The sequence below is a fragment of the Daphnia magna genome, linkage group LG5, assembly GCF_020631705.1.
Source record: "Daphnia magna isolate NIES linkage group LG5, ASM2063170v1.1, whole genome shotgun sequence".
Lineage (NCBI taxonomy): Eukaryota > Metazoa > Arthropoda > Branchiopoda > Diplostraca > Daphniidae > Daphnia > Daphnia magna.
The window spans coordinates 694,870-719,644 of NC_059186.1; the positions used below are offsets into that span (position 1 = coordinate 694,870).

The 24,775-nt window shown below is 39.2% G+C and overlaps 4 protein-coding genes, 1 long non-coding RNA gene and 6 other non-coding genes across 18 annotated transcripts; 2 read left to right on the plus strand and 9 right to left on the minus strand.

The window, feature by feature from the left end:
- Positions 1–80: 80 nt before the first annotated feature.
- Positions 81–3,428, minus strand: LOC116935310 (sodium-independent sulfate anion transporter). The gene is made up of 10 exons (XM_045173697.1): positions 2,984–3,428; positions 2,727–2,925; positions 2,443–2,663; positions 2,161–2,338; positions 1,825–1,989; positions 1,564–1,725; positions 1,361–1,501; positions 1,136–1,281; positions 861–1,025; positions 81–793 (listed from the first exon to the last, which is right to left on the minus strand). The coding sequence occupies exons 1-10, from the start codon at positions 3,332–3,334 to the stop codon at positions 473–475; spliced, it is 2,049 nt and encodes a 682-aa protein (XP_045029632.1). The 5' UTR covers positions 3,335–3,428; the 3' UTR covers positions 81–472.
- A 2,179-nt stretch (positions 3,429–5,607) lies between these two features.
- On the plus strand, positions 5,608–9,424 carry LOC116922512. 7 transcript variants are annotated; one of them, XR_006646728.1, is made up of 11 exons: positions 5,608–5,773; positions 5,837–5,962; positions 6,581–6,793; positions 6,867–7,015; positions 7,086–7,239; positions 7,290–7,354; positions 7,416–7,486; positions 7,560–7,792; positions 7,889–8,270; positions 8,338–8,544; positions 8,625–9,424. It is a non-coding gene; the product is annotated as an uncharacterized LOC116922512 (long non-coding RNA). The 7 variants fall into 7 exon arrangements; XR_006646727.1 differs by having other exon boundaries at positions 7,419–7,486; XR_006646733.1 differs by having other exon boundaries at positions 7,419–7,486; positions 7,889–8,157; positions 8,271–8,544.
- LOC123472318 (putative inorganic phosphate cotransporter) lies at positions 6,260–9,238 on the minus strand. Of its 2 annotated transcripts, none has more exons than XM_045173700.1 (12): positions 9,110–9,238; positions 8,939–9,008; positions 8,634–8,839; positions 8,294–8,533; positions 8,120–8,207; positions 7,824–8,050; positions 7,576–7,725; positions 7,350–7,482; positions 7,156–7,229; positions 7,044–7,091; positions 6,849–6,968; positions 6,260–6,761 (listed from the first exon to the last, which is right to left on the minus strand). In XM_045173700.1, exons 1-12 carry the CDS (start codon positions 9,236–9,238, stop codon positions 6,564–6,566), a joined length of 1,683 nt encoding a protein of 560 aa, XP_045029635.1. In that variant the 3' UTR covers positions 6,260–6,563. The 2 variants fall into 2 exon arrangements, with proteins under 2 accessions (XP_045029635.1, XP_045029634.1); XM_045173699.1 differs by having other exon boundaries at positions 9,092–9,238.
- A 423-nt stretch (positions 9,425–9,847) lies between the features above and the next one.
- On the minus strand, positions 9,848–11,972 carry LOC116922491 (L-threonine 3-dehydrogenase, mitochondrial). The gene is made up of 9 exons (XM_032928855.2): positions 11,743–11,972; positions 11,557–11,670; positions 11,334–11,483; positions 11,069–11,217; positions 10,874–10,988; positions 10,709–10,814; positions 10,534–10,641; positions 10,414–10,466; positions 9,848–10,338 (listed from the first exon to the last, which is right to left on the minus strand). The coding sequence occupies exons 1-9, from the start codon at positions 11,870–11,872 to the stop codon at positions 10,211–10,213; spliced, it is 1,053 nt and encodes a 350-aa protein (XP_032784746.2). The 5' UTR covers positions 11,873–11,972; the 3' UTR covers positions 9,848–10,210.
- Positions 11,973–12,862: 890 nt separating this feature from the next.
- Positions 12,863–20,455, plus strand: LOC116922490. The gene is made up of 15 exons (XM_032928854.2): positions 12,863–13,098; positions 13,171–13,185; positions 14,678–14,808; positions 14,867–14,992; positions 15,115–15,252; positions 15,325–15,632; positions 15,709–15,901; positions 15,972–16,138; positions 16,200–16,403; positions 16,466–16,949; positions 17,013–17,286; positions 17,381–17,811; positions 17,876–18,176; positions 18,267–19,060; positions 19,130–20,455. The coding sequence occupies exons 1-15, from the start codon at positions 13,038–13,040 to the stop codon at positions 20,141–20,143; spliced, it is 4,641 nt and encodes a 1,546-aa protein (XP_032784745.2). The 5' UTR covers positions 12,863–13,037; the 3' UTR covers positions 20,144–20,455.
- Positions 20,456–22,174: 1,719 nt separating this feature from the next.
- On the minus strand, positions 22,175–22,256 carry Trnas-aga. Its single transcript has one exon. It is a non-coding gene; the product is annotated as a tRNA-Ser (tRNA).
- An 864-nt stretch (positions 22,257–23,120) lies between these two features.
- Trnas-aga lies at positions 23,121–23,202 on the minus strand. The gene has a single exon. It is a non-coding gene; the product is annotated as a tRNA-Ser (tRNA).
- A 155-nt stretch (positions 23,203–23,357) lies between these two features.
- Trnas-cga lies at positions 23,358–23,439 on the minus strand. The gene has a single exon. It is a non-coding gene; the product is annotated as a tRNA-Ser (tRNA).
- An 83-nt stretch (positions 23,440–23,522) lies between these two features.
- On the minus strand, positions 23,523–23,604 carry Trnas-cga. Its single transcript has one exon. It is a non-coding gene; the product is annotated as a tRNA-Ser (tRNA).
- An 84-nt stretch (positions 23,605–23,688) lies between these two features.
- On the minus strand, positions 23,689–23,770 carry Trnas-cga. The gene has a single exon. It is a non-coding gene; the product is annotated as a tRNA-Ser (tRNA).
- A 546-nt stretch (positions 23,771–24,316) lies between these two features.
- Positions 24,317–24,398, minus strand: Trnas-aga. Its single transcript has one exon. It is a non-coding gene; the product is annotated as a tRNA-Ser (tRNA).
- Positions 24,399–24,775: the final 377 nt, after the last annotated feature.

Consider the following 24,775-nt stretch of genomic DNA (forward strand, 5'->3'; position numbering starts at 1 on the left):
TTCCCAGACGTTCTTCTTCTGTTGTGATTGCGCAATATTACATCAAGTCAAAAATCTTGCAGTAAATACGTAAACTGGTATAGTGTTAGCTTACTTATTTATTCGTTCTATGCTTTCTGTCACGAGGAATTTGAACATATATAAGATAGGAAACACGAAAACCGAAAACAAATGGGATAACTTTGAAAGACAAGGAAGTTATCGAAAACAAGAGAGACGTCATTCTGTCCAGGTTGATGTACGTAGCCTAGTTACTATGTGGTGCTATCGTCATTGTTATTCCACATTATGTGCTCCACTTCAAGATAAGGTTAAAGGTGGATTTTCCGCTTTCATATTTACTCACAAGATAAGCTAATTCACACTGCGTGTGCAGTCTCTACACAATTTCCACACCCGTTTGTTATGCTAATTGAATATTGATAAGCTCGGCTCGGATGACAGACGAAGACGAAAAATATTAGAGAGCAATTCACGGCGTTCCGTCGTTAATATCCACTCTAGCAATAGGCGTCACTTGGTCCGTCTGGCTCTTTCTTTCGACGCTCGAAGAAATTGATTGCAACGACGTCTGCTCTGCCACAGGAGGGTCATCATTTGGCAATGGGTTCACGGACATACATCCATCTTGATTAGAAATTCCCTTGAGCAAGATTTCCATATCTTCTCCTTCCTTGTGAATATGGAAATCACACCCCATCCGCGACAAAATGAGGAAAACTTCTGGTTTGATTCGAGTCAAAATAAGTTTATGTCCGTGTTTCTGCAGCCTCTTGATCATGTTGTCAAAGCCCTGTGCAAACGACATTTGGGTTCGATTATGCATTGTACAGTTATATGATTTGGATGGATTATTTTACATAAGCCGTTGTAAAATCGGCTGCAGAGACGTGGCTCATGTCGATTACGACGATAATACCAGGATACAGCGCGGAAGCTTTTCGCACGCTCGACATGAAATATTCCATGGCGGTGAACACTAAACTGCGATCAGGCACGATAAGAAGATATTCGGTCGTTGGGTTCTTTTTTGAAAAGCCAAATATTTACAGACAGATAAGAAAACAAATGAATTCTTCATCCCCCCACTGTAAATTTTTTTGGGTGAGTATTTCACTTCATTTATTCTATTTACCTTGACTTTATGGATTTTAATCCGTGGGCGGGCCGTGCTGTATAAGAGCATGCCAAGATTAATGGCCGCGCCAATCAAAATGCCTTGCGACAGACCGACAAAAACGCACAAGACGAACGTAACTCCAAAAGGCACTAAATCAATTCCTGCGTTCAAGCAGTTGAAGCAGAAATTAGCCCAACGTGCGTGTCGTGTAATAGCAATAAAATGAATTGATTTATTAACTCTTTGATTTCCAAACCATCTTGACTAAGCTGACTTCCACCATGAAGATAACAGCGGATATAATGACAGCTGCCAAACAGCTTTTTGGAATGTAGAAGAAGTATGGCGTCAAAACCGTAATGGCCAGAAGAACAAGAGCACCTGAATAAAACCAAAAGATTTAAAAAATAAAAATCGTGAATTACGAAGTAAGGTTTCAGTACCAGTGTAGAGTCCGCCAAAAGGAGTCCGGACGCCACTGGAGGCATTGACGACAGTGCGTGAAAATGCGCCTGTCACTGGATACGATGAGGCAAACGAACCTAAAATGTTGCTCGTCCCGATGGCAATCATCTCTTGACTGACATCAATGCGACTCCCTTTGGCTATACATTTGCACATCCATCCATGAAATCCAGACAGGATTGAAAATAAAATAATTCGAATCATTTCCGTATGGCGGCGGCTGATTTGATTTATCTTACACAAGGATTTGGCAATCGCAATCGATTCAATAACGGCGACCAGTGGAGAAATGTAGAGCGAAGAACCTAGATTTTTGCAAATGTCCAGAAAAGAGTATGTCTTTCCATCTGCCTCGAAAGAAAACGGTGGTGCTCTGAAAGGAGGGAATCCGCTAGGAATATCACCTACATATAACCATTAGATATTTTATGGGAATGTTTGGGATGTGGACTAAAAAGCCGTCACCCTTTTAACAAAATTAAAAACGTTTTTCTGGAATGACGAAATGGATTTAGTTTTCTGTTTTTGCAGGGACTTCATTTAACTAAAAATATATTGGGATGTGCGTGAATTACCAGTTAGAGTGAAAGGAAAATTTTTTTGGCCAGGTTCAGTCAAAGCGTAGGCCAAAATAGAAGCGGCGATGATGACGATGGCGTTACGAGAGACCGAAATCAGCCAACATGTCGAATTGACCCAGTTTTGCCATCGCTTTCTCTCTCCTTCTTTACCCAATTTGACTTGATCAAGAATCTGCATTAAAGCTGTGAATTAGGTGCGGAAAGTATCGTCCACAACAGAGACGAAACAGTTCCCAGTTGGTCTTAAAAGCAGTAGTAAAAATATTTATGTTCTACCCGCAACAGAAGCAAAATAGCAATGGATGAAAGACCCAAAACAGCATCCCATTTTTTGGTTTCTTCTATGTGTTCAAACACCGCGATCCACGTATTGAGGAACCCTTCCTCATCAAATTTGAGGCCGAGAAGAGCTTCAATTTGTGTTGTCGCTATCGTGAAGGCGGCGGCGCTCGTGAAGCCGGCCACGACTGGATCTGCGATAAAGTCAATCAAGAAACCTACAAATCGTAAACAGCCTTCCATTATTAACAGAACTATCGGTTAAGAGTATGAGCCCTTGCCGAAATTGAGGAGGCCGAAGAGAAGAACAATGCAACCGGTAAGAAAAGCTAGAAGAATAGCTGCTTCAGGTCCCAACAGTGCAGCTCCGGAATCGTAGGTAACAAGTGACATAAGCGCCGTTGGCCCAATAGTGACAACAGGCGTACTGCCGAAGAGGAGATAAACAAAGCATCCCACATACGAAGCGTAAAGTCCATACTAATAACAAATTCAAATTTTTAGCTTTGATTAGCAACTGCATTTGATGAGCTAATACCTCAGGAGGAAGTCCGGCCACGGTTGCGTAAGCTAATCCTTGTGGAATTACTGTTACTCCAACAGTTATTCCGGCCACAAGATCAGCTACGAAGTCTTGTGCAGAGTATTTGGGAAGCCATTTCAGTATTGGGAACCGCATGTATAACGTTTTCTTACGGAAAATTCGTTCTCTTCGCTTTTTCCACCAAGGCGGCGGAAGCGAATCGTCTCCGCCATGTCCCTGTTTCAATCGAACAACAGTCACGGAACTCGAAGGTATTTCAGCCTGGTTGGCCTCGTCGTCGCTGTCGGTCTGAAAACTCTTTTCTGAGGCACTACTCGAAGAAACGCTTTCATCATTGGCCGTCATATCAAACTGTACATAGACTTTGCAAGGAATTCAAACCCGAGAAGCAGAAAAGGCTGTAACAAACGGACTGGCTAGCCAAAGTAAACTGACCGTATTTTAAAAATATGATTAAACTGAATAACATTGCTTGGCTATTTTATCGATTGCGGGTTGTAATAGAAGTCAATCCTTCGGTCCGACTATACATGTGATAACGACACGCCTACCAATCAAGATTAAAAGCTCTTGGTCTTTGGAAAACAACAATGAAATATATATTGTATGTGTGTTAAAGGTTTATCTCAGTAGCCTACATCATATTTTAGGGAGATGGTTTTATGCTTGTCTTAACGATCAATAAAGTTTCACATTTATTCATATTCACACACACACATATACACACAGCAACTTGCAAAAGGCACAACAAGTAATTTTGACTAGGTTATTACCAAAGGTGATGAACACATTTTCACACACACATTCACATAAACATGCACACAGACATGCACACAATTTTGGGAATACAGGCATCTACTAATTTGGGTTATTCAAAGACGAATTGGTAATTATATTCGTAATTTCTGTTGGGATCTCCAATACCTGCGTGTTTCAAAGAATTTGTTTTTATTGTGTCAACAAAGCCCCCGACTCATTCACATCATGGAATAAACAGCAAGCAGTCCAAGAAAATTTAACCCAAGACAATTTTTGTAAGAGGTTTAAAGTAGTGCATTTTTTAGACTATAACCAAAACATTACACACACACATACACACACAGACACACACAGATGCACACAAGCAGTAATTTTGACTAGGTTATTTATATCAAAGGTATACACATTTGATCACATACACTCATACAGACAAGCACACAATTTTGGGAATCATTAATTGTAATCGGTCTCGTGGTCTGTCTCCGCTACCATCGCTTCCTCTTAGCCTCCAACACGTTTATCTCTTCTAATGACAGTACCTGGGGCAGCCAAATGACTTCTTTGGAGTTCGATCCCTTGAAACGTTGCTTTACAGCAAGAGTTGCCGGGGCATCTTCTTCTCGCTTACGCTTAGTCGTCATGTCGTTAGGCCATTCTCGAGATGGTAACTGTCGCAACGCCCCAGGTTTTGGTTTCAGGAACACAGGCAAAGGTGGTCTGACCAGGCGGTCTGCCAAGGGGTTTGGCTTATCAGTGGGTTCTACTTGTCGTACGATGGCTGGTTTTAGAACCGTTCCCCCAACATAACGCGTTAAGGACTCGCAATCTTTGCCCTGGCCGCTACTACTTTACGCATGGCAGGTGTCTGAAAACAAACATGATATTTAGTCTTAGCCAGGTTATTATCCTTAGATGGTTTTTGGTTAGCAGCAACCAATAATGCCTGCTGAACCCGCTTCTCTTAGCCTCCAACTCATTTAGCTCATCTCTCGGTGTTATCTGTCGTAGCCGAGTGAGATCAATCGAAACTAGGAGAGATGGCCGAACGGCTGGTAGACCTTTAATCAAATCCTTAAAAGACATTTTCTTATTAGCTTGTGAATAGATAGTTTGGAATGTGAGTTTTAATATGGGGAGTAGGAGAGGTCTGCCTAGCTATTGGTTAGATAGTTCAGCAATTAAACTTTGCTACAATTATAACTCAGATAGACGATTGTAGGTAATGCATTCCGCATGGTGCTGAGGCCACACGCGACTGTTCATCCCTGAGAAGCCCAATAAGCCCTTGCCCGTGCAGTCTGTACACCATCCGGCGACTTTAATTGAAATTGGCTCATATTCCGCCTTGGCTCGGCTCTCCCGCCACTCGCTTCCCCGTCAATAGGGGGTGGGATGGCCTGCCTGAGCAAGCAGGCCACCATTTGGGCAATTTACACTCAAGGACGCATTGCAGACCAAGCAAAGCCTGGGTTGGGCATGCTGCAGCCAGTCTCACCTGAAGCGCACAGGTTCGTCTTGAGACTAGCCCCATTGCCGCAGTAATGATTCTGCGGCCTAGGCCCATACCTGGGGAAAAAAAGTTTTTTTAAATTGCACAATGCAATTCAGGTCACTTAAAAAGTACGGCTAATACTTCCCGTAAGACCGGCGTCATTCGCGCTTTTTCCCGCTTGATGTCTTCGGTCGGCGCGCACCACGGCATGGTATCGGGATGTCGGGATCTTCGGTCCTCCTAATAGAGGAAAAGCGGTCGGGAAATTACGATAATGTTTGGGAAGTTTCATTTTCGGCCGCCAGGAGGCCAATGTACTATCCTCTGCTGTTGTGAGATGCAAAAATATATTCGTCTGCTATTGTTTTTTTTGTTTCATTTTCATTACAGTTTTTATTATTTTTTAATATTCGTTAATTATTTCGTTTATGAAAAATGTAGATTAGTGGTTATCCTGTTGGATGGTTCCAAGTCAATCGTCAAGCCTATTACTCTTTGTTGTAGCGAATGTGAATAACTTTGTAAGACAAAAGGTTGTATGTCATATGTTTTGTCATGTTTAATAAATTTAAAAAACTTAAATACATTTTTCATAGGTGTTGAAGTACGCAAAAACAGCAAAGCCAGACTCTTAGTTTATATACAGAAGCCTTCTGTACTTGAGGAAATGGCAAGCATAATTTTGAAAGAAAGAATCTTCTGTAATCGTTCAACTTATACAGGTATTACATTTGTTTTTCTTCAAGTAGGTTGGAAAATATTTCCTGTTGTTAGTAAAGAGACTATGCATTCAAAATTAGTGAATGGCAATTACTGTTTAATTTTAAAATTTAACTTTGATCATTCATAAAAAGAATCATTAGAATGTGTAAGGAGAAGCATTCTACTATGATGTAGCAGGGAATTGTCGAACAGGCAAATCTGTAATAGCAAGTCATCACTTGCTAAAGTGATTTGGAAAGAAAATACAATAATCTGAATGACAAGTAAATTTATTACCAAATTTGATAAATCTAAAATAGTTTTAAATGCTTCTGTTTTATTTGTCCAAGTTTTTTCTCACTTTGTTGTGGACATTGGGATTGATAATATCAGCCTCTACATTGTACAATAATGGTATGGCTTTCAAATTGTAAGGGAAAAGGGGTTGGCTTGATATGCTGTTGTCTTTGGGAGGGGGGTAGAATATCAGCATACATAGAATATATCATAAAACATGATTAAAATTTCAAATGTGTGTCACAAATTTTTCTGTATTTTCATTTTTCTTGTATTAGAAAAAGATAGAAATGTCGAAAAAATCTAATTAATCATCCTTTTGCATTAATCCGATTTGCCAGATTTTTCCGAGCTGGTGAGGGAGTCAATCGAATCGTTTCTCTTTTGTTCCAGTGGATGGGTGTCTTTGAGTTTGTTCCACGGCTGCTCTACACCAGTACCAAAAATGACGTAAAACAAATTCGTCAAAGCGTAGATGCCTGCTGAAAGGAAGAAAACCGTTTGCCATTGATCGATGGAGCCCTTGGTTGTCGAAGATGTGAAAACACATTAAAGTAAAGAAAATAATTTTCAAATAAAAATTCAATTTAAATTGAATAATGGCTGTACCGATTCCGTTACTATCAGATTGACAACATACGGTGCCAGAAATCCGCAAATGCTGGCGACACAGTTTGTAACGCCCATCATAGTACCGGCGTAATTCGAAGCAATGTCGATATGATTGGCCTATAGATACAAATTCAACGTATAATTGCTTCAAACTAAAAAGAAAAGTAATTCAAATGCAAAAGGAAAACTTACTAAAAATCCTGAATAAATTGCCCCATTAAAACCACATGACAGGGTGAGCTGAAAGGAAATTCAACACTCTTAATTACTGTGCAAAAATGCATTGTTCTTTGCATTTGTTTACCAAAGTAAGAGTGGCAACTCGGTCACAGCCTGTGTAACTCGCGCCAATGAGTCCTAAACCTGGTATCAGGAGCCCTGAATATACGTGAGTGAAAAACCAAATCTACGTAATAAATCTAATTGCAAATATTTTAGATACTGCAGGTGTCAATTTAGAAGGCCGGAAGCTCACCGTTGAATAGCAATTATATTTACCTATGGTAGTGAACAACTTCCTCGTATTGGTCGTATTTAAAATTTGATTTTTTCTCATTGCGTCAGCAGTGACACTAAAGGCGATGGAAAACAGCCACATTGCTAAATACGGAAGGGCTGAAAGCAATCCGTTCTAGGTAATAATTTTGAACACATCCAGTTTGGAGAAGACGTGAAGATGAATTATTACTCTTATTTTTTTATGTCAAGTTCAAAATCAGCTTACCGCTTTCAAGTCAAAGTGCAGGACGGTCTTCATGTACGTCGGCAGTTCTGTAAGTAGCATGGAAAGACCCCAGCTATGGCCCAAATGGGCAACTAGAATAGCCCACAGGTGAATGGAAGTCATGATTGTTGACCACGGAGTTTCTGAAAACTAAAATGGAATAGGAATCAAATTTAGATCGGACTCTTTCGAGTTTACGAAAAAGTTTACGTCGTGTGTAAGTGATAAAAAGAGAAACATTTGCCCACCGAAATTGGCTTCAATACCCCAGTGGAGGCGAGAATGTAACGTTTCTCTTTCTCCGAAATTCTAGGATGCACCGACGGACTATCATAGACCAAGAAAACCCAGCCAATAAACCAGAGAATTCCGATTACGCCAGGGACATAAAATGCCAACGGCCAGCCGTTATCGAATTCGAGATTACACAGGAACCCAGACAATGGCATGATGATCACCGTCCCGAATTGAGTACCTTAAACGAAAACAATTGAGACATTAGACACATTGCGGAGCGAGGGAGTGTCACACGCAAGATGAGAACCTGCCAAGACAAAGGCGCCTATAGTCGTCCGTTCAAATGTAGGGACCCATTTTGAAATCATACTATTAGCCGATGGAAACGTCACTCCCTGAAATGAATTAATCAACCAATCAGTCAACCCGGATTTAAAATTTCTTGTGAAATGATAAAGGTAAATCATCTTAGGTATCATACCTCAGCTAGGCCAGTGAGTACACGCATTGCTATAACTGCTCCAGAGCCGCCATGTCGTGCAGCCAATGGAGTCAGCATGGAAAAGAAATCGGTGAGAAGGATGCCAATGCCCAACACGTATTTGCCTCCGTACTTCTCGGCTAAAATGCCACCTGGGATCTGCGTCACCATGTAACCCCAGAAGAACGCACCCAAAATCAGGCCTTGTGTTTCACCGTCCCAATCAAACTCGCCGTTGTTCTACATAGGAAGTATGCATTAATTGAAAGGGAAGTGAAGCAAATTTCTAATTGACTAACACATTAACTATTTCAAATAATTTTTGCAATAGAATACCTACTTCACTGTCACCGGATTCATCATTTTCGCACTGTTCGCTGCCATTTCCGCTGGAGCCTCCGCTACCGCTCCTGCCGAAGAACGTCGTAGTGTTTGGAGTTCTAACCATGTCAACGATAGCCACTGACAAATTGATTCGCATCATGTAAACAGCAGCCAAGCCGAGAAATCCCATCAAAGCGAAAACATGCCGCGATCCGAAGAAACCTGTGCAAATATCAAGAAATGTTTTTAAATATTGCGCACATAGATTTCCATTTATCCTTCAAAAAGGATGGAGATGGAAACGTCATTGCGTTTACAAACCGTCTGGACGTTCGGCTCCTTCATTGTCTCCACGTTCATTTCCATGAGGATGTTGCTCGCTGATGTTGGTCTGTCGATAATTACACCAGTCCGGACACAAAGGTTAGTGAAGGTTAGTAACATAATTGTGAAACGGGTTTTTGTTTTTTTTACCTCTGAATCACTACCTACTTTCTGATCGTTGTTTATGGCTTTATCTGTCGATTGTTTGGTGTCTACGGCGATGATGGAGATTGTGTGCGACAGAGGCGGTTGGCTGCCTTTCTCATCTCCGTCAGCATTGCTTGACGTGTCACTCATGTCTATATATTGTTTTGGCTGGTCAGTCGGCGTAGATAAACAATCGTAATACTATCAGGCTTAAAGGCATTTAGATCTAGATAAAGGTTGTTACAGAACATGCTTTCTACGCCACACCATTTTGATTGACACATTGCAAAAAAAGGAAAAAAAAAATAAAATGAAATAAATCGATTTCCAGACGTCTTTTGCGAAAGTTCAAACTAATGTACACAACCATTTGAATTGATTTTTAAATCTTAAATCGATTTATTATTACAGCTGGTAAAATTTATAACTTTTTGGAACTTACTTTAGCAGTACATAAATGGGCTCTCAGCGCTATTATTTGCTGCCACAGACGCCTAGACGAGTCGACACGTTGAAAGACACTGAAGACTCTGGCAGTTTGTAGACAATTTGACTCGTCTCACAGTGGATTTAACGATATCGCTACCGATAAAATCATCATTTTTTAAGCTTATCTAATTTTTTACTATGACACAGCTTGGGAAGGTGGTTAACTATACGCTGCGTTAGTCTAATTCAAACTTCTTCGTTACTACATCTTCAATTGTTTTTCTTTTTCTTTTATTGCAATTTTTTTATTTCGTAGCTGACACGAACGACAAATATTAACTCGTGTATTATAGAATCATGAGTATCATTAACTAGAAGGAATAACGGAGGGAATCTTTTCCTAGCATTAATCCTAGACGATTGCTCGAAGGGCATGAGTAGACATACGTTTACGAATAGACTTGTAATCCCTCTGTGTAAGTCAGATTGCAACTGATATCAGACACCAAAGAAATGTCATTTACATATACAAGATTTAGAAATGAAAATGTAGTCTAATGGTTTCAGTTTGATCATTCTCTATCAGAGAGCTACTTTGGCATTTTATTACAAGTTGAAAATGTTCAACTCTTTTTTTTTTTTTTCGAGGTGCCGCTAGCAACTGTGTAAGGCTCTTTCATTACCCGTTTTGTATCAGATTTGGTACTTGGGCCGCAGTGCGTCTACCATGATATCAACCATTCCATCGATATCATATTGAGGCTTCCAATTCCATTCAGCTCGAGCTTCCGAATCATCAAACACCTGCGGCCACGAATCCGCTAATTTTGTTAAGGACGAAATGAAACTGAAACTTTAAGACGAACTCTGACTAACAATTTGAAAATCATTCTTACCGATTTGTTGGCGCGAATCCGGTGCATATGTTACTTTAAGATCTGGTACGTGCCTATCATAGAATCCAAATTTTGGCTTATTTGAGATAGCATATTAGTGACCTGAGCACAATAGCTTACCTCTGCACGCTTCGAACAATTTCTTCAGGTGTGAAACTCATTGCTGTTACATTGTACGTTCGCTGTTTCAGTGCTTCGGGAGGCAAGGCCATGAATTCACAGAGCGATCTAATAAAGTGACATTAACCGCTAAAAAGGAAAATTCAATTCAAGCTTATTATCATTAGTTGTTTACCGCAATGCGTCTGTGATGTACATCATTGGTAGGCGGGTGTCTGGTTTCAAATAGCATTGAAATTGACGAGTTTTGAGGGCATCGTGAAATATCTGAACGGCATAATCTAAAATGTGGAATAGTGAGAAACGATTTTCAATTTTAAAAATTCCAGTTAAATTATACCTGTTGTTCCTCCGCCTGGGTTCGTGTCGCTGGAGATAACGCCAGGAAAACGGAGACATCTGAAGTCGAGACCAAATTTGTGGTGGTAATACTCTCCTAGTAATTCGCCATGAACCTGCGCCGAGAAAATGTGAATTGTCAACATTTTTGAACGACTTTTGACGATATGTAAATAAAAAACTGGATCGTATATACCTTTGAAACGCCGTAAATTGTTTTGGGTCTTTGTATGGTTAAATTTGGCGTCGGATTCCGTGGTGATTCGGGACCAAATGCGCCTATGGTAGACGGAACGAATATCCGAAGACGATACTGTTTTGCCAACTCCATCACGTTATGCAATCCTGCAAAAAAGAAGAAAGACAAACATTTCGGTGCGGCAAAAAACAAACAAACTGCTGTGTGTTGACCTAGTTTCCAGCATATTCAAACTATTAATAGCTCATACACCAGGCCTTACCTTCAATGTTGACTCGAATGGCCAACGGAACGTTTTGCTCTCCAACGGCACTCAACAAGGCACTAAAATGAATTAGCCAATCAATTCGATAGGTAACAACCATTTCTTGAAGACACTTAAAGTCGAGAATATCGGCAAAAATGTACGGTCCTATAATTAAGTATTGTAGATTTTGAATGAATAAATTGGAACGATTGAAAAGAATCTTGTGCAATTATAATACCGGCTTCGACTACTTCTTTCGATGGTTTGAGAATATCGGACATGATGACGTTGTCTTTGCCATATTTTTCACGTAGGATTTTAGCCAATCCAGTTCCAAGTTGACCCAGTCCACCTGAATCGACCAAGTTTTATTTCCAATTCAACATTTGAAAGTTATTCTTCCTGATGAAAGGGGAAAACTTACCAGTGATTAGAATCCTGGGATTTTCATCAGGTGTTGCTAAAACAGACTGATTTCGGCGAAGATGAAGCTGGTTGTTGATTAAACTAGAAAACACTCGACAATGTTGAATTTGCAATCGTTGGAGTGCCATAGCGTTTGTGTAAAAACACTTCGTATAGACGGTCGGCCTCGACTGATCCGAAATGCGTCTGCGGACACCCTCGTCTAGACTGATTTAGTGGGAAGCAATACAGTCCTTGCGTAGTTTTGGTTGATATTATAGTTGGCTTCCGTACACTTTTCAACTACGTTCTCGAAATACTTTTTGACGTACTTCAAGTCCTTTTGGCAGAGGAACGCATATCACGAGATTGTGACGGTTGCATCTTTGCTTATACTTGGTGATATAAATAGTCACCAATAGAAGAGACCAAAATGCGAGGGGCTCGTCTCCCACACCAGTAGTGTTCTTCGTTAAAAAGACTCATATAGTCGTCTTATTAGAAAGTTCGACTATGTAACGAGGGTCGCACCTTGGTAAACCGAGACCCCAACAAACAATTTCCTTTTTTAGGCTTCTGAAGCAAGACATATCTTTTTTTAGACGTTTTTCTTTTCCTGTATTAAAATGTCACACAATTTTAATGGGGATAGTCATTAAAAAAGTTTCGACCAAAGAAAGAATTCCATTTCCGGTGTATTTGATTTCGGACATTGATGATGTTTTTGTGTTCTTCATCTGAGCTATCGTTTTCTTATACTTTTTGTAATCGATAGTTTTCTGACAATGTGGTTTGTCTACTACCATCCCCTAGATCCATTGTGAATTCGCGCCACAAAATGTCTCCCTTCCTCTTTTTTTAGCTAGGCTGATATGGTGGTCGACAAAGCACGCTCAAAACAACTGTGAAAGACACTTTGACCCACGAGCCCAGCGACCGTAACCCTTTTTTCAATTAGCATCATTTTTATTTCGTGCCTATTACGTATTCTGCTAACATGGTCAAAGGAATTTCACCAGCACACATTATATTTGTTAGGGTGGCATTGATTGATCCTTGTATTGAAATGATTTCCTCAAGTACTTGATTTTTGATGAAAGAAGAGTGCCAACAATCTTTGATCTTTGGGTTTTTGTTCTGATCAGAAAAGTTTCCTGTTTCACTTTCGATGAACTGTATCGATGACCTTTGTTTCAATGGGGCAAACGAATCCGAGCAACCCCAATCTGGGAACGAGTCTGGTGGAAATTTCTGTTAGCAGTGTTTGTCTGACTCTTCCCGATCTGACGATAACGCAGACATTCACGAGTTACTATGGCACGACTGGACGTGTTAATTCTCGTGCTCTTCCTCACCGTTCGCTGCAAAGCAGAAGGTATTTGTTTGCAAAACCTTTACTACTTTTATTTTCATTGATTAATGGCATTTAGTAATTTACATGTCACAGGTTTGTTTGAAGATGGGCAAGAATCAGTGTATCGTATTTGGGTATTAAAATAAAATTATTTTAAAATAAAATACTAAAAATACGTATTTTATTCGGTATTTGTATTTGGGCTGTTTCTTATTTAAAGTATTTGTATTTGTATTGGTCGTTTACGCTGAAAGTGAATAAAATACAAATACAAATACAAAATACTTTTTTTTCAAAGATTTGAAGTTTGTAAATTGGCAACAGTGTATGAATCGAAAGTAACTCAACTCCATCTCGTTCAGGGACCTGAACGCTGTCAGGCAAAACATGACGACAACTCCTGATAGGGTTCAGGTCCCTGGCCACAATTTGTAGCAAGAGATGGGCAGCTCAATTCGCTTTACTAGCGCAACTTGCCTTTCGCATTCAGTTGCAACTCCATCTCGTTCAGGGACCTGAACCCTGTCAGGCAAAAACACAAAACCCCCGAGCCGTTATTTTTTTGTTTTGTGTTTGTTATTATTTATGATTATTGTTTATTTTTCTTTCTGTTTCCTTTCCGTAATACAATGCCTTTTAACCTTATAATTTTGTTTTCATTTATTAGAATATTATTTAATTAATTAATGGTATAAAATTACTATAATAATTGTGAATTTCCACTCATGGGCATTCGGGTAGTGAAACCGGTTTCAAAACCCGATATCATTACTGTGTACCCTATTTGACTTGTTTTTTGCAATACATCATAGTTTTATTTATTTTCCTTCACTTGCTCACCCATTTTAAGTTAAGGCTGGGCCATATCTTTTAAAGCTGGTATTTTAAACGAAAGAAAACCGCTTGATAAGACCTACCCGAGTAATGACCGATCAGCTATTTTTCAGGTAGGTAGGTCGGTGCGGTTTAACGTGTCTCGGGTAATCCCTCTATCCCAGTACACAAAATTAAAATAGCGTTATAGGTAACCATATTAGGTCTAAATAAACAAATTTTACAGAAATGGATAGCCGATGATGGGGGCTATCCACTTCCGTAAAATTTTTACTTAAAAAAATACCTAACCGAGTGGTAAACCGATTGGATATTTTTGTCGGTGTGGTTTGACGGATCGTGAACTGAATGAATTATAATCGGTAAACCATAAGCTCTATATTTGAAAAAAATTACAAGAATGGATAGCTATTGATTAGATCTATCCATTTGTCCACTGTTAGGTATAACAGTGAGGTAAAACATAGTTATAGAGAAGAAAACAATATTTTAAAAGTGAAATGGTTGGTTTTCCCATAAGACGCTGTAGACAGCGTACCACAGATTGGACACAAATTTGATTTTCGCATTTGCGGAGAATGCGCAACGTAGGATGTCCAACTGCTCCATAAAGGAAAAAAGTATTTTGTATTTGTATTTGTATTTGTATTTTATTTTATTTGGTATTTGAGGTTTTGGGAGAAAAAATGTATTTTGAAGGACGAGTATTTTAAAATATAGTATTTGTATTTTTAAAATACTCGTTTTTTTTCAAATACGATACACTGGCAAGAATACCAGTACAGTTACCAGGCGTACACCATAACGGGTGTTCGTGAGCCGACTTTGTTCAGCTCTTCGTTTGGCATTCGTGGTAATCTCATCATCCAAAAACAACCGGGAATTGCTACTCTAAAAGTAATGCAAACAACAAAATTTAGTTTACCAACTCTAGTAATCATTTGCTGAGTAATAGTTATCAGATCTGACCTTGGGTATGCATAATGGACCCGAGACGCTGTTCAACACCATCAAATTTCTGAAGAAGCCCGATCTCGCATCCTTAGAGAAACCATTTAAACTTACTTTCTTAAATGGGAAGGTAAAAATACGATTTTTTTTTAACGGTTTAATTATATATTCCAAAACCACGGATAGGATATAGTGGTCTCTTTCAGTTAGCCAAGATAAACATAGGTCTTTTTTTTCCATCTGTTAAATCAGATTACTGGATTTTATACCGATTCTTGGGATGCAGAATGGTCGGTGAACTTCAAGAAGGCCTTGGCAACTAACCTGCAAATGGATTTCTATATCGGAGATATCGGTAAAGAAGAAACTGCATACATGCGTATAGTGGAGGTTAAATCAAATTCCATTCTATAGTGGATATGGTATGATTTCAATAATAATTAACCCTTATTGAATTTACAGGACACTATTAGTGGTACTTGCAATACAAGCTACTCTTTTAGCGATGATGGAAAGGGTCGCTTCCTGCTTTTCAAGCAACGCACACAGAGAGAATGCACAAATATCCCGAGTATAGGATTCAATACTGTTGAAACGACCAACTGCGCCGGAACTCCACAGGACGATCTTTTGGCTACGACCCAGAGTTACTACAAGCTCAGTCGTGGAACGGCCAGTAATACGGTTAAAGCCGAGTCAATCTCGTCATTGGGTTTCCAGGCTCTTCAGTTGTATCCTCCAACAGGAACCCCGTTCTACAATAGGGCTAAGTATTACACTACTTTATCCACATGGATGTTATAATGAGAAGTCTAACACTGTCATTGTTTAAAAAATTAAATGCAGCACTACCTTGCTGCTGAAATCCTTGGGCCCTCTCACTAAGCCTATTGCCGCTCCGGGTCTGACCAAGCACTACGCCAGTCTTCGCTACATCTTCAGGAATCCAATGCCAACACCAGATGGCATTGATTTGACCCGTGAAGAAGATTATTTCACTCCAGAGGAGCCCCAATCACAACTCGTTCTTCGCAGCAAAGTAAAGGAACTTAACATTTTAACGATGAATTGATATACGTAAATCAAATTTGCATTCCCTTTGCATTTAGGCCGTTCCAATGCTCACCAAACTGAAAAGTGTCATCGGGTGGTCACCTCTTAATGAAGAAGCCTTGATAGATTCCTCCACTTCGGATTGCATTCAATTAATGTCGGCCTTGAGCTTGGAAAGCTTAGTAGCTGTCTGGAAGAGCATCGAAAAAGACGATGATCTCAAGTACAGTATAAAGCCATTCCCGCATACAAAATTCAAATTTAATGATTGCGCAATTATCTAGGAACTTGTATGTTGAAATTCTTCCTTTGACTGGCACCAATCCTGCAGCTTTAATGATCAAAGGATTGATCCTCGGGGGTAAAATATCCGATATCGAAGCTCAACGTACGGTAGCACTGATTCCTTACTACCTGCGTATGCCATCTGAGAAGCTCCTAGTCAACTGGGAGGATCTCCTCAAGAGTAGCTCGAGTATCAAGACAAAGTAAAGCAAATTGATTTAAATTGTTTGCGTGGATCTCACGCGTGAATTGAATTCTTAAACAGGGAATTGAGAGGTGCCATTACTTTGGCTTTTGGTCATCTCATTGGTGTTACTTGCACCGGAAACACACAACGTCCTTGCAAGGCAGATACCATCAACAAATATGCTCGCATACTTTACGACGCTTTTAAATCGGCAAAGACCCATCAGGAAATGATGGTTTCGCTGATTGCACTTCGTAACAGCAAATTGGTGCCGGCTATCGAGCGTCTTGTTCCACATACGAAAAGTGGTTCTGTTTCACGAGCTCTTCGTCCTCACGTGATATTTTCCATCCAGTTATTGGCCGTTTCTAATCGTGAAAAATTTTTGTCAGCCATAATGCCCATCATTCATAATACGACGGAAACTACAGAGATTCGAGTTGCTGCCATTTCCATCTTGTTTCGCGCCAAGCCTAACTTAATAGAATTGCAAGAACTGGTTGGTATAATTGAAGATGAAACCAACAAGGAAGTCCTAAATTTCATACTAACTACCTTTCGTGTAAGCATCTGTTTTTAATGCAAACTAAATTTTAAATATTAGACTTGTGTATTTGTCCATTAGAGTTACACTGGTTCCAAGAACAGTTGCTTGAAGCGCAGCTCTGCTGATTTGGAATTGTTGATTCGTCGTGTCGACCATTTGAAAACCGACTTCTTCCTTTCCAACAACCGTGCTTTCGATTTTCACGATGAAAAACATGGTTTTGGTGGAGGTCTTCAACTTGTCACTGTATACGGTGAAGATTCCCGTGCTCCCCTTATCATTTCGGCGAAGGTGAATTATCGTCTATCCGAACATCGGTACGCCCCGTTGGAAGTCATGATTCGTTTGGAAGGTATTTCAATTGAACAAAAAATCATTAGCCTTTAATTACGTTTTATGATTTTGGTACTAGTTAGAAAAGTTGTTTACTATTCAATATTTTATAGGTGTTGACGAAGCTTATGTTCGCTTTTTCCGTAAAGTGGACCCCAAAGACTTCAAATTGGATGTTCTTAAAGATCTGCTACAAAAGACATTGAAGATTGCACCTCGGCAAAAAGCTCCATTCAAGATGGAGATCATTTTACGTTCGCAGGGCTACGATTTGTTGTACCACCATATGAGTGGTGACGAACTCACTAGTCTGATGGAAGGCAAAGCGTTGAAAGACTTGATTTCCCGCGGTTTCAAACTCACTCGCAGTATGGTGATGTTGGGTGGACAAAAAGTGACATGGACAGCTAACGATATCGGTATTCCCGTTGCTGTTGGTATGAGCAATCCTGGGTTCAGTCGTCATCAGTTGTCCTACGGAGATCAAAGTCAATTGAACAGGATAGGCCGAACTATTCAGGCTGGTTTGGACATTAATTTGCAGGTAGAAAACGACTTCATTATTTTCATTTTTCCTTTTGTTCTTCATACGAATTTTTTTTAAACAGATGATAACTTACATGGTTGCTTACAACCCACTAAATGGCACTCAGGGAATTGTCAAGTCCAGAGGCTCTCGCATTCATTTGCCCATGAACACTCTGTTCGTTTATTCAATCCCGGACGCCCAAATCGAAATCAAAATGAATACAGCTACCGAGGAAAAGCCTTTGTCATTCCTTTTCACCAGCAAAACCAACGCCGTTTTGTCGGGCAAAGATGACGCTAAAGCAGTGTCCTACCTAAAAGACACTTGCCCTCAGTGCGAATCGAATTCTTTGGTTACCCGGGGCAACAGTTTCCGTAAAGGTTAGTATAACATAATCATTGGCTTGTTTGCAGCAGATATAGCATAAAGTGATTTAAAAAATGGAGTAATAATAACAAAAGAATTTTCAGGTATTGTTGTTCGTGAAAACATCAACCCTCTGTTAGGTTTGGAATCACATCTCGAAGTTTATGATTGCGAGGCTTACACTGGCAAAGCTTCTGTGGCTAAAGTTTTCTACGGATCTTTCAAACCTTCTGAAATCAACTCACACGGCAGCTTACCTGGCTTCTTGATCATGGGTTTAATGCAAATGCGTAATTATTTTTACCTGTATCCACCCATTGGCTCCTGCTCCATGAAGGCGGTGGTGCACAGGACTCGTGAAAATCCTGCTGAAGCTATTGAGATCAAACTGAAAATGGATAACAGCCCACCTCCATGGAAACGAGCTCCTCCCGGAGTGACATATAGCAACGTGAAAGGTTCCATTACCTTATTGGGTAACCCGCAACGCAAATGGAACATCGAACTAAACATCGAAAAAGAACCTTTTAATATCAAGTCGTTAGTTGCTGTTAAGATTTCCCGCCTGGCTAATCCCACACTCGGTGTTCCTAGCCGTGCTCTGTGTGTAAACGTCAGGACAACCTGGGCCGTTCCTCCGCAAGACGTGTTTGAAACACCATCGACTGTCCAACCGTCGGTTCAACGGGACGTCACTTTCGTTTGGGGTGAAGCTCCCGTTAATGAATGCCCTAAAGCTAACGCCAAAGGTATCTCAACTATAGCGATGAAAATAATCGGGAACATCACTGATGCCCAACAAGAGGCAGCGATCACCCGCAATACCTATCCGTATGATCGTTGCGATCTGGATCGCTACGATGCTGGTCGTTCTGGTACTACCGGACCCATGACCCAGGTTCATAATCATTTTTTAATCGGTTTAAATATTGCGGCTATTACAATTTGGTACATGTTTATCTTCCAGGCTTGCTACGATGCTGTTCTTGTTTACGCTACTCCTCGCAATTACAAGTTGGACATAAAATACGAAAACATGTCACCTCGCGGTCAGACGGCGCTAGATCGAATCAACACTTTGCTGAGGCCCGTTTTATTGCCATACTTAATCACGCACAACTCGTTGTCTCCGGCCAAAACTGTTGCTGGTTCAGGACAAGTTGAATTGAAGATGGATATTGGAGAAAATGATGTGGATCTCCTTGTACGCACAGATCAGTCCCTCAGTCAATACGAAAATGTGGATTTTCTTAAAAACGCCGGAATGCTTTTACGCAATGCCCGGTTCCAAATGTGGCACCTGACTGCTATGAAAGCCGGATGGGTCGGTGTTTGCGACGTCGCTCCCCAGGAAGTTGTGACCTTTGATAAAGTGAAAACTAATTACGATCTTCCTAGCTGCTACACGCTCATCTCGGCCGACTGCTCTCCCACTCCTCGCTACGCCATTTTCGCCAAGAAAAGCAACGTCTCGCTGCCAATGGCCGTCAAAATCTACGTCGGTGGTCACACACTCGAATTTAACCCCGTAGTTAAATCTCTAATAGCAAACAGTGGTGTCGAAATCAAAGCTGATGATAAGCTAGTCAATGTCGTTGCTAATAAGCCCTACGTCCTGAGCGACAAGGACAACATTACGCAATACGCCGTTGTCAACTTTATCAGCGCCCGCTATTTTATTCAAATTCCGATTCTCAAGCTAACTTTGCGTTACACGGGGGATGATATTACCACGATGATTCCGGCTACACATCGCGCACAGCATTGCGGACTTTGCGGTGATTACAACGGCCTAACGTTGCAAGAATTCGTTGGGCCTTCCGGTTGTATCCTGGGGAACGCAACTGATTTGGCGCGGTCCTATGTCTTGCGAGATAAAGTGTGCAAGGAGGTCATCCAAGTACCAAATTGTGTTGATCCTGGCAGCGAAAAGAAATCTTCTGGATTTTTTGGATTTTTTGATCGACTAATACGCCCTTGAATATCAGTTCAATCTAAGATGTTGACCTTTATCTACCAAAGTTCAATCTATGTAATCAATCATTCGGATTAATCATTTAAGATCAATCTCCATTAGGATAGAATGCTTGTAGGCAAAATTCAATACCTAAACAAACAAAAATTGGACCGACAAAAGATTTTAAAAATGCATAATCGACTGTTCTCTTTTGTTTTAGTTTGTCTAGGAATTCGAATAAAACATAACCTGCTATAACAAAAATTAAACGTTGATTCCGAATAAATTGTTTTAAAGCCAATTAAGCGGTTTTTGAATAAAATGGGATCAAAGTTGTTTCATCACTTTTATTACTTTGCATTTAAATAACTCATAAACTATAATTTCCCGATAGGGATTCTGTCACGTTTTCTGATTTTAACTGCCTTAATTAGGGAGGACGCAGCAAAGAAGCCCAGCTGTAGGTTTGCCGAATGTTCGTGGCCGCTGCTGGATGGCGTTTAACTTGAAAACACTGTCCAGCGTAACATAATCATGGTAAACATGTGACAGCTAAAAGAGAAAAAGGATGTGTAAATCACACGTGTTTTATCAAATCAATTTGATCAATGATAATGTTCTGTTAATTCTTGATTTGCAGGAAAAAATGTTTTGCATTAGACAGATCATGTTGCCAGGTAAGGGAAAGGTTTTATATATGAATCAGATAGATTACTCACTCACTCCGTTCATTTTTTTTTTCCCGCCTAATTATTTTTTCATTCTTGGATAAATTTTAGATTTAGTTTAACATATATGATTTCGATTCAAAATTGAATAAAAAACACGGAAATCAAGTTTATTTTTCAATCAGTCTTATAGTTTTTGAACTAAACGTAAAAACTAAAAAATAAATGTTATGCGATAACAGCACTTATACCCTTCCCACTTTTTCATTTTTGGCCAAATTTCAAATTTGGCTCAAATTACATGATTTCGATTCAGAATTGAATGATAATTACGGAAATCAAGTTTATTTTTCAATTAGCCTAACATTTTTTGAATTAAACGTAAAAAACTAAAAAATAAATGTTATGCGCTAACAGCACTTTGTTTTATTTTATTTTAAAAGGGACTGGTTTAACAAAAAAACGAATAACTTAATCGAGATCAGCGGTCAATTATAATTATGCCGTGTGATTTTTGTCTAATTCCAAGAGATGTCGTTTTTTGCAGATTTTGTCAAAAGTGGGAGTGCTATACCCTTCCTACTTTTTCATTTTTCGCCAAATAAAGTTTTTTGTTCAAAATACATTATTTCGATTCAGATTTGAATGAAAATTACACAAATCAAGTTTATTTTTCATTTGGCCTTTAAGTTCTTAACTAAATGTTAAATTTAAAGTTGGTGCGCTACTGCGCTGACAGCAGTTTGTTTTCTTTTATATTAAAAATGGTTAGTTTAACAAGAAAACCAATAACTTAATCGAAATCATCGATCAATTTTGACTACAGTGTGTAATTTTTTTCTCTCCAAGGCTATCGGAACTTTGCGAACACCGGGAGCCGTTGAGTTTCCCAGTAAAAACGAACTTGATTTTCTACGAGTAGTCTATGAATGTTACATTTAATATTTTATCTTTTATTGCAAAATCTAGGGTTTGGAAAAATAAAAAATAAAATAAATAATTGGAAGAAGTCGGGCTTATTTTATTTTTGTTGGGCTTCAAAATTGGACTTGGAGATCGATCCAACGTAACTTGTTGCAATCTTATTTGATTGCTAGTTTGTAATAAAATATTAGTTTTCCAGTAAATTATGTAGATTCTTAAATAACATTGAATCAAAGTACTTTTGCGTAACCACTTTGATTTCGAACCCATTAGCCTAACCATAAATCCCAAATGAATAATTTGATTGTGGATTGTCACTAGATGCTAGGGAATGTTCTTTATAAATTTTCTAAAATAAATGTTTCATCGGAAAATTGGAACTATCTATGAAAAAAATGGGTTAAATGGCGTTTCGTAAAAGGCAACTGACGAAAACAGAATGAAGGTGAACGAAAATATTATGCGCAGTTGGTAGGATTCGAACCTACGCTCCCAGAGGGAAATTGATTTCTAGTCAATCGCCTTAACCACTCGGCCACAACTGCACACGAAGTAAGTACTTTCTAAAATTTATAACCAGTTTCTTTTGCTTCTTCTTATGCTTTCTTACAAAAAAACTCTATTAACCCTTAAATAATTAGCAATGTATATTTTCTTCAGCAAATGAAGCCAAAAATGTAATTCACTGTAAAATAAAAGCAAATCAGTGCGGGGACTTGAACTTCAGAACCCTAGATTCTATATCCATGTCCTTAATTGCCTTAGCAATATAGCTACCACTTTCGATAAAATGTAATAGTGAGATAACAGAAAGTGTTAGTCGTTTCGCAAATAAAAAAAATAAAACAAAAAGACAAAAAAAAAATAACGAATAAAAATTTCGAATATTAAAATTTTTGACTCTTAAACCGTCATTGACGGTTCGCCAATAAAAAATTATTGTGGCGCGCCGGATGCCCTGGTTTACCACAAAACCCGACCCGACCCACCCGACCGAAATGTTTTTTCGAAATTAAATTCTTGAATGCGAGATAAGCTTTGATGTAATGTTATTGTTGACCTGCGCCATCTATTACCTGTTACAGTTGGAAGGCATATGTTGGGTCCACATCAAAATTTTGTAAAAAAAACGAATTTTTCGGCGGAAATCCTATTTTACGGAAAGGCTCTTATATTTTACCTATTTCCGTTAGGATCATAACTGCGCCTATATGAGAATTTCAATATATTAAGTATAACTATTCCGGATTTATAATTTATATATATATTTTTGTATTTTTTTATATTTTTCATATTTTTTGCTTAAAAATAGTGGGGTGTACGAATATTTTTTCGAGTTGACATCTCCCGCGTTAAATACACTTAAAATGTTTTGATGACAATAACCCAGTAGAATAAAATTAGTTCTGCGCAGATGGTAGGATTCGAACCTACGCTCCCAGAGGGAAATTGATTTCTAGTCAATCGCCTTAACCACTCGGCCACATCTGCACATTAAAATCGTTACGATAAGTTTTGGTGCACACAAACGTTACATTGGCTGAATGCCATAGAAATCTACAAAGTACTAAATCAGGTCAAGATAAAACCTGAGCATAACTGCTTATTTTAGATGCAACAAAAAATTCCGGAAATCAAAAAGCAATCGCAGATGGTAGGATTCGAACCTACGCTCCCAGAGGGAAACTGATTTCGAGTCAGTCGCCTTAACCACTCGGCCACATCTGCATGAAAAGATTCATTCACCTGAATTTTAATTTTCAACAAATCTCCTCATTTCAAAAAATAATTCCTTTTTTCAAAAAGACCTCCGCAGATGGTAGGATTCGAACCTACGCTCCCAGAGGGAAACTGATTTCGAGTCAGTCGCCTTAACCACTCGGCCACATCTGCATGAGACAATTTATACACCTGAATTTCAGAATTCAACAAAACTCCTTATTTCAAAAAATAATTCCTTTTTTTTCAAAATATATCCGCAGATGGTAGGATTCGAACCTACGCTCCCAGAGGGAAACTGATTTCGAGTCAGTCGCCTTAACCACTCGGCCACATCTGCCCACACACTGTGCTTCACCAATTATATACTAATAATAAAAGCTTCAAATTTCATAACAGATTATTTCCGATTATTTCTGTTCATTCGAGACGTTTCACACGAAGCTGATACCTTTCCTAATAAAAAAAAACTAGCAATGTGCCAGCGCAAGACAAACGCTAAATAGGGCTGTACCATGCAAACCTTTATTAATACACTGTGTTGCTTTCAATACCTGTTAACCGGGCATCCAAATACTGCCAAATCTTTGCCGTTGTAAGCTTAAAAGAGCATTTATAACGCATGAATTGAAACAAAAAGATTTCAAAGATAAAACGATGAACATACAAACGAGCCTACGGCGCGGTAATAAAATTCGATTTTGGGAGACTGAACTTATGTACACAAGGCATAGCTTAAGGCATCGTGGTTACTATTCCATATTTCCCTCACAAAAATTTGCGGGACCTCAGCGAAATTTATCTGAATTTTGTAAAAATATATTAAAAATTATTTTTTCTTTGTGACATATATCATTTAGACCCGAAATCAAGAAAAAAGGAAATGCGCAGTTGGTAGGATTCGAACCTACGCTCCCAGAGGGAAATTGATTTCTAGTCAATCGCCTTAACCACTCGGCCACAACTGCACATTTAAATATAGACATAAAGACAAAGACAAAAGATTGCCCATTGGTGATCACTTAGAATTTAACCGATCCCACTTTTAAAATACGTGCTTTTTTACATGTTTATTTTCTCTTACTCGTTTCAACAGACAGGCAGGATGTACTGCCATAGGCTACGTATCTGCATTGCTAGAACAGCGCAGGTTTTTTTTACTGGTTTTAATATGAACTGGAAGTTTTTTTTTCTGCTGCGAAAGGTACATTAAGTATCTAATTCAAAGCTTTCTTTGCATATTTACATTTCTGAGCAAGTCAAATTGGGTGAAAACGGAATGAATAGAAATTATATAGGTCTCAGATCATTCCAGCTATGGCAGCACAGCAGAAAGCACACCTGT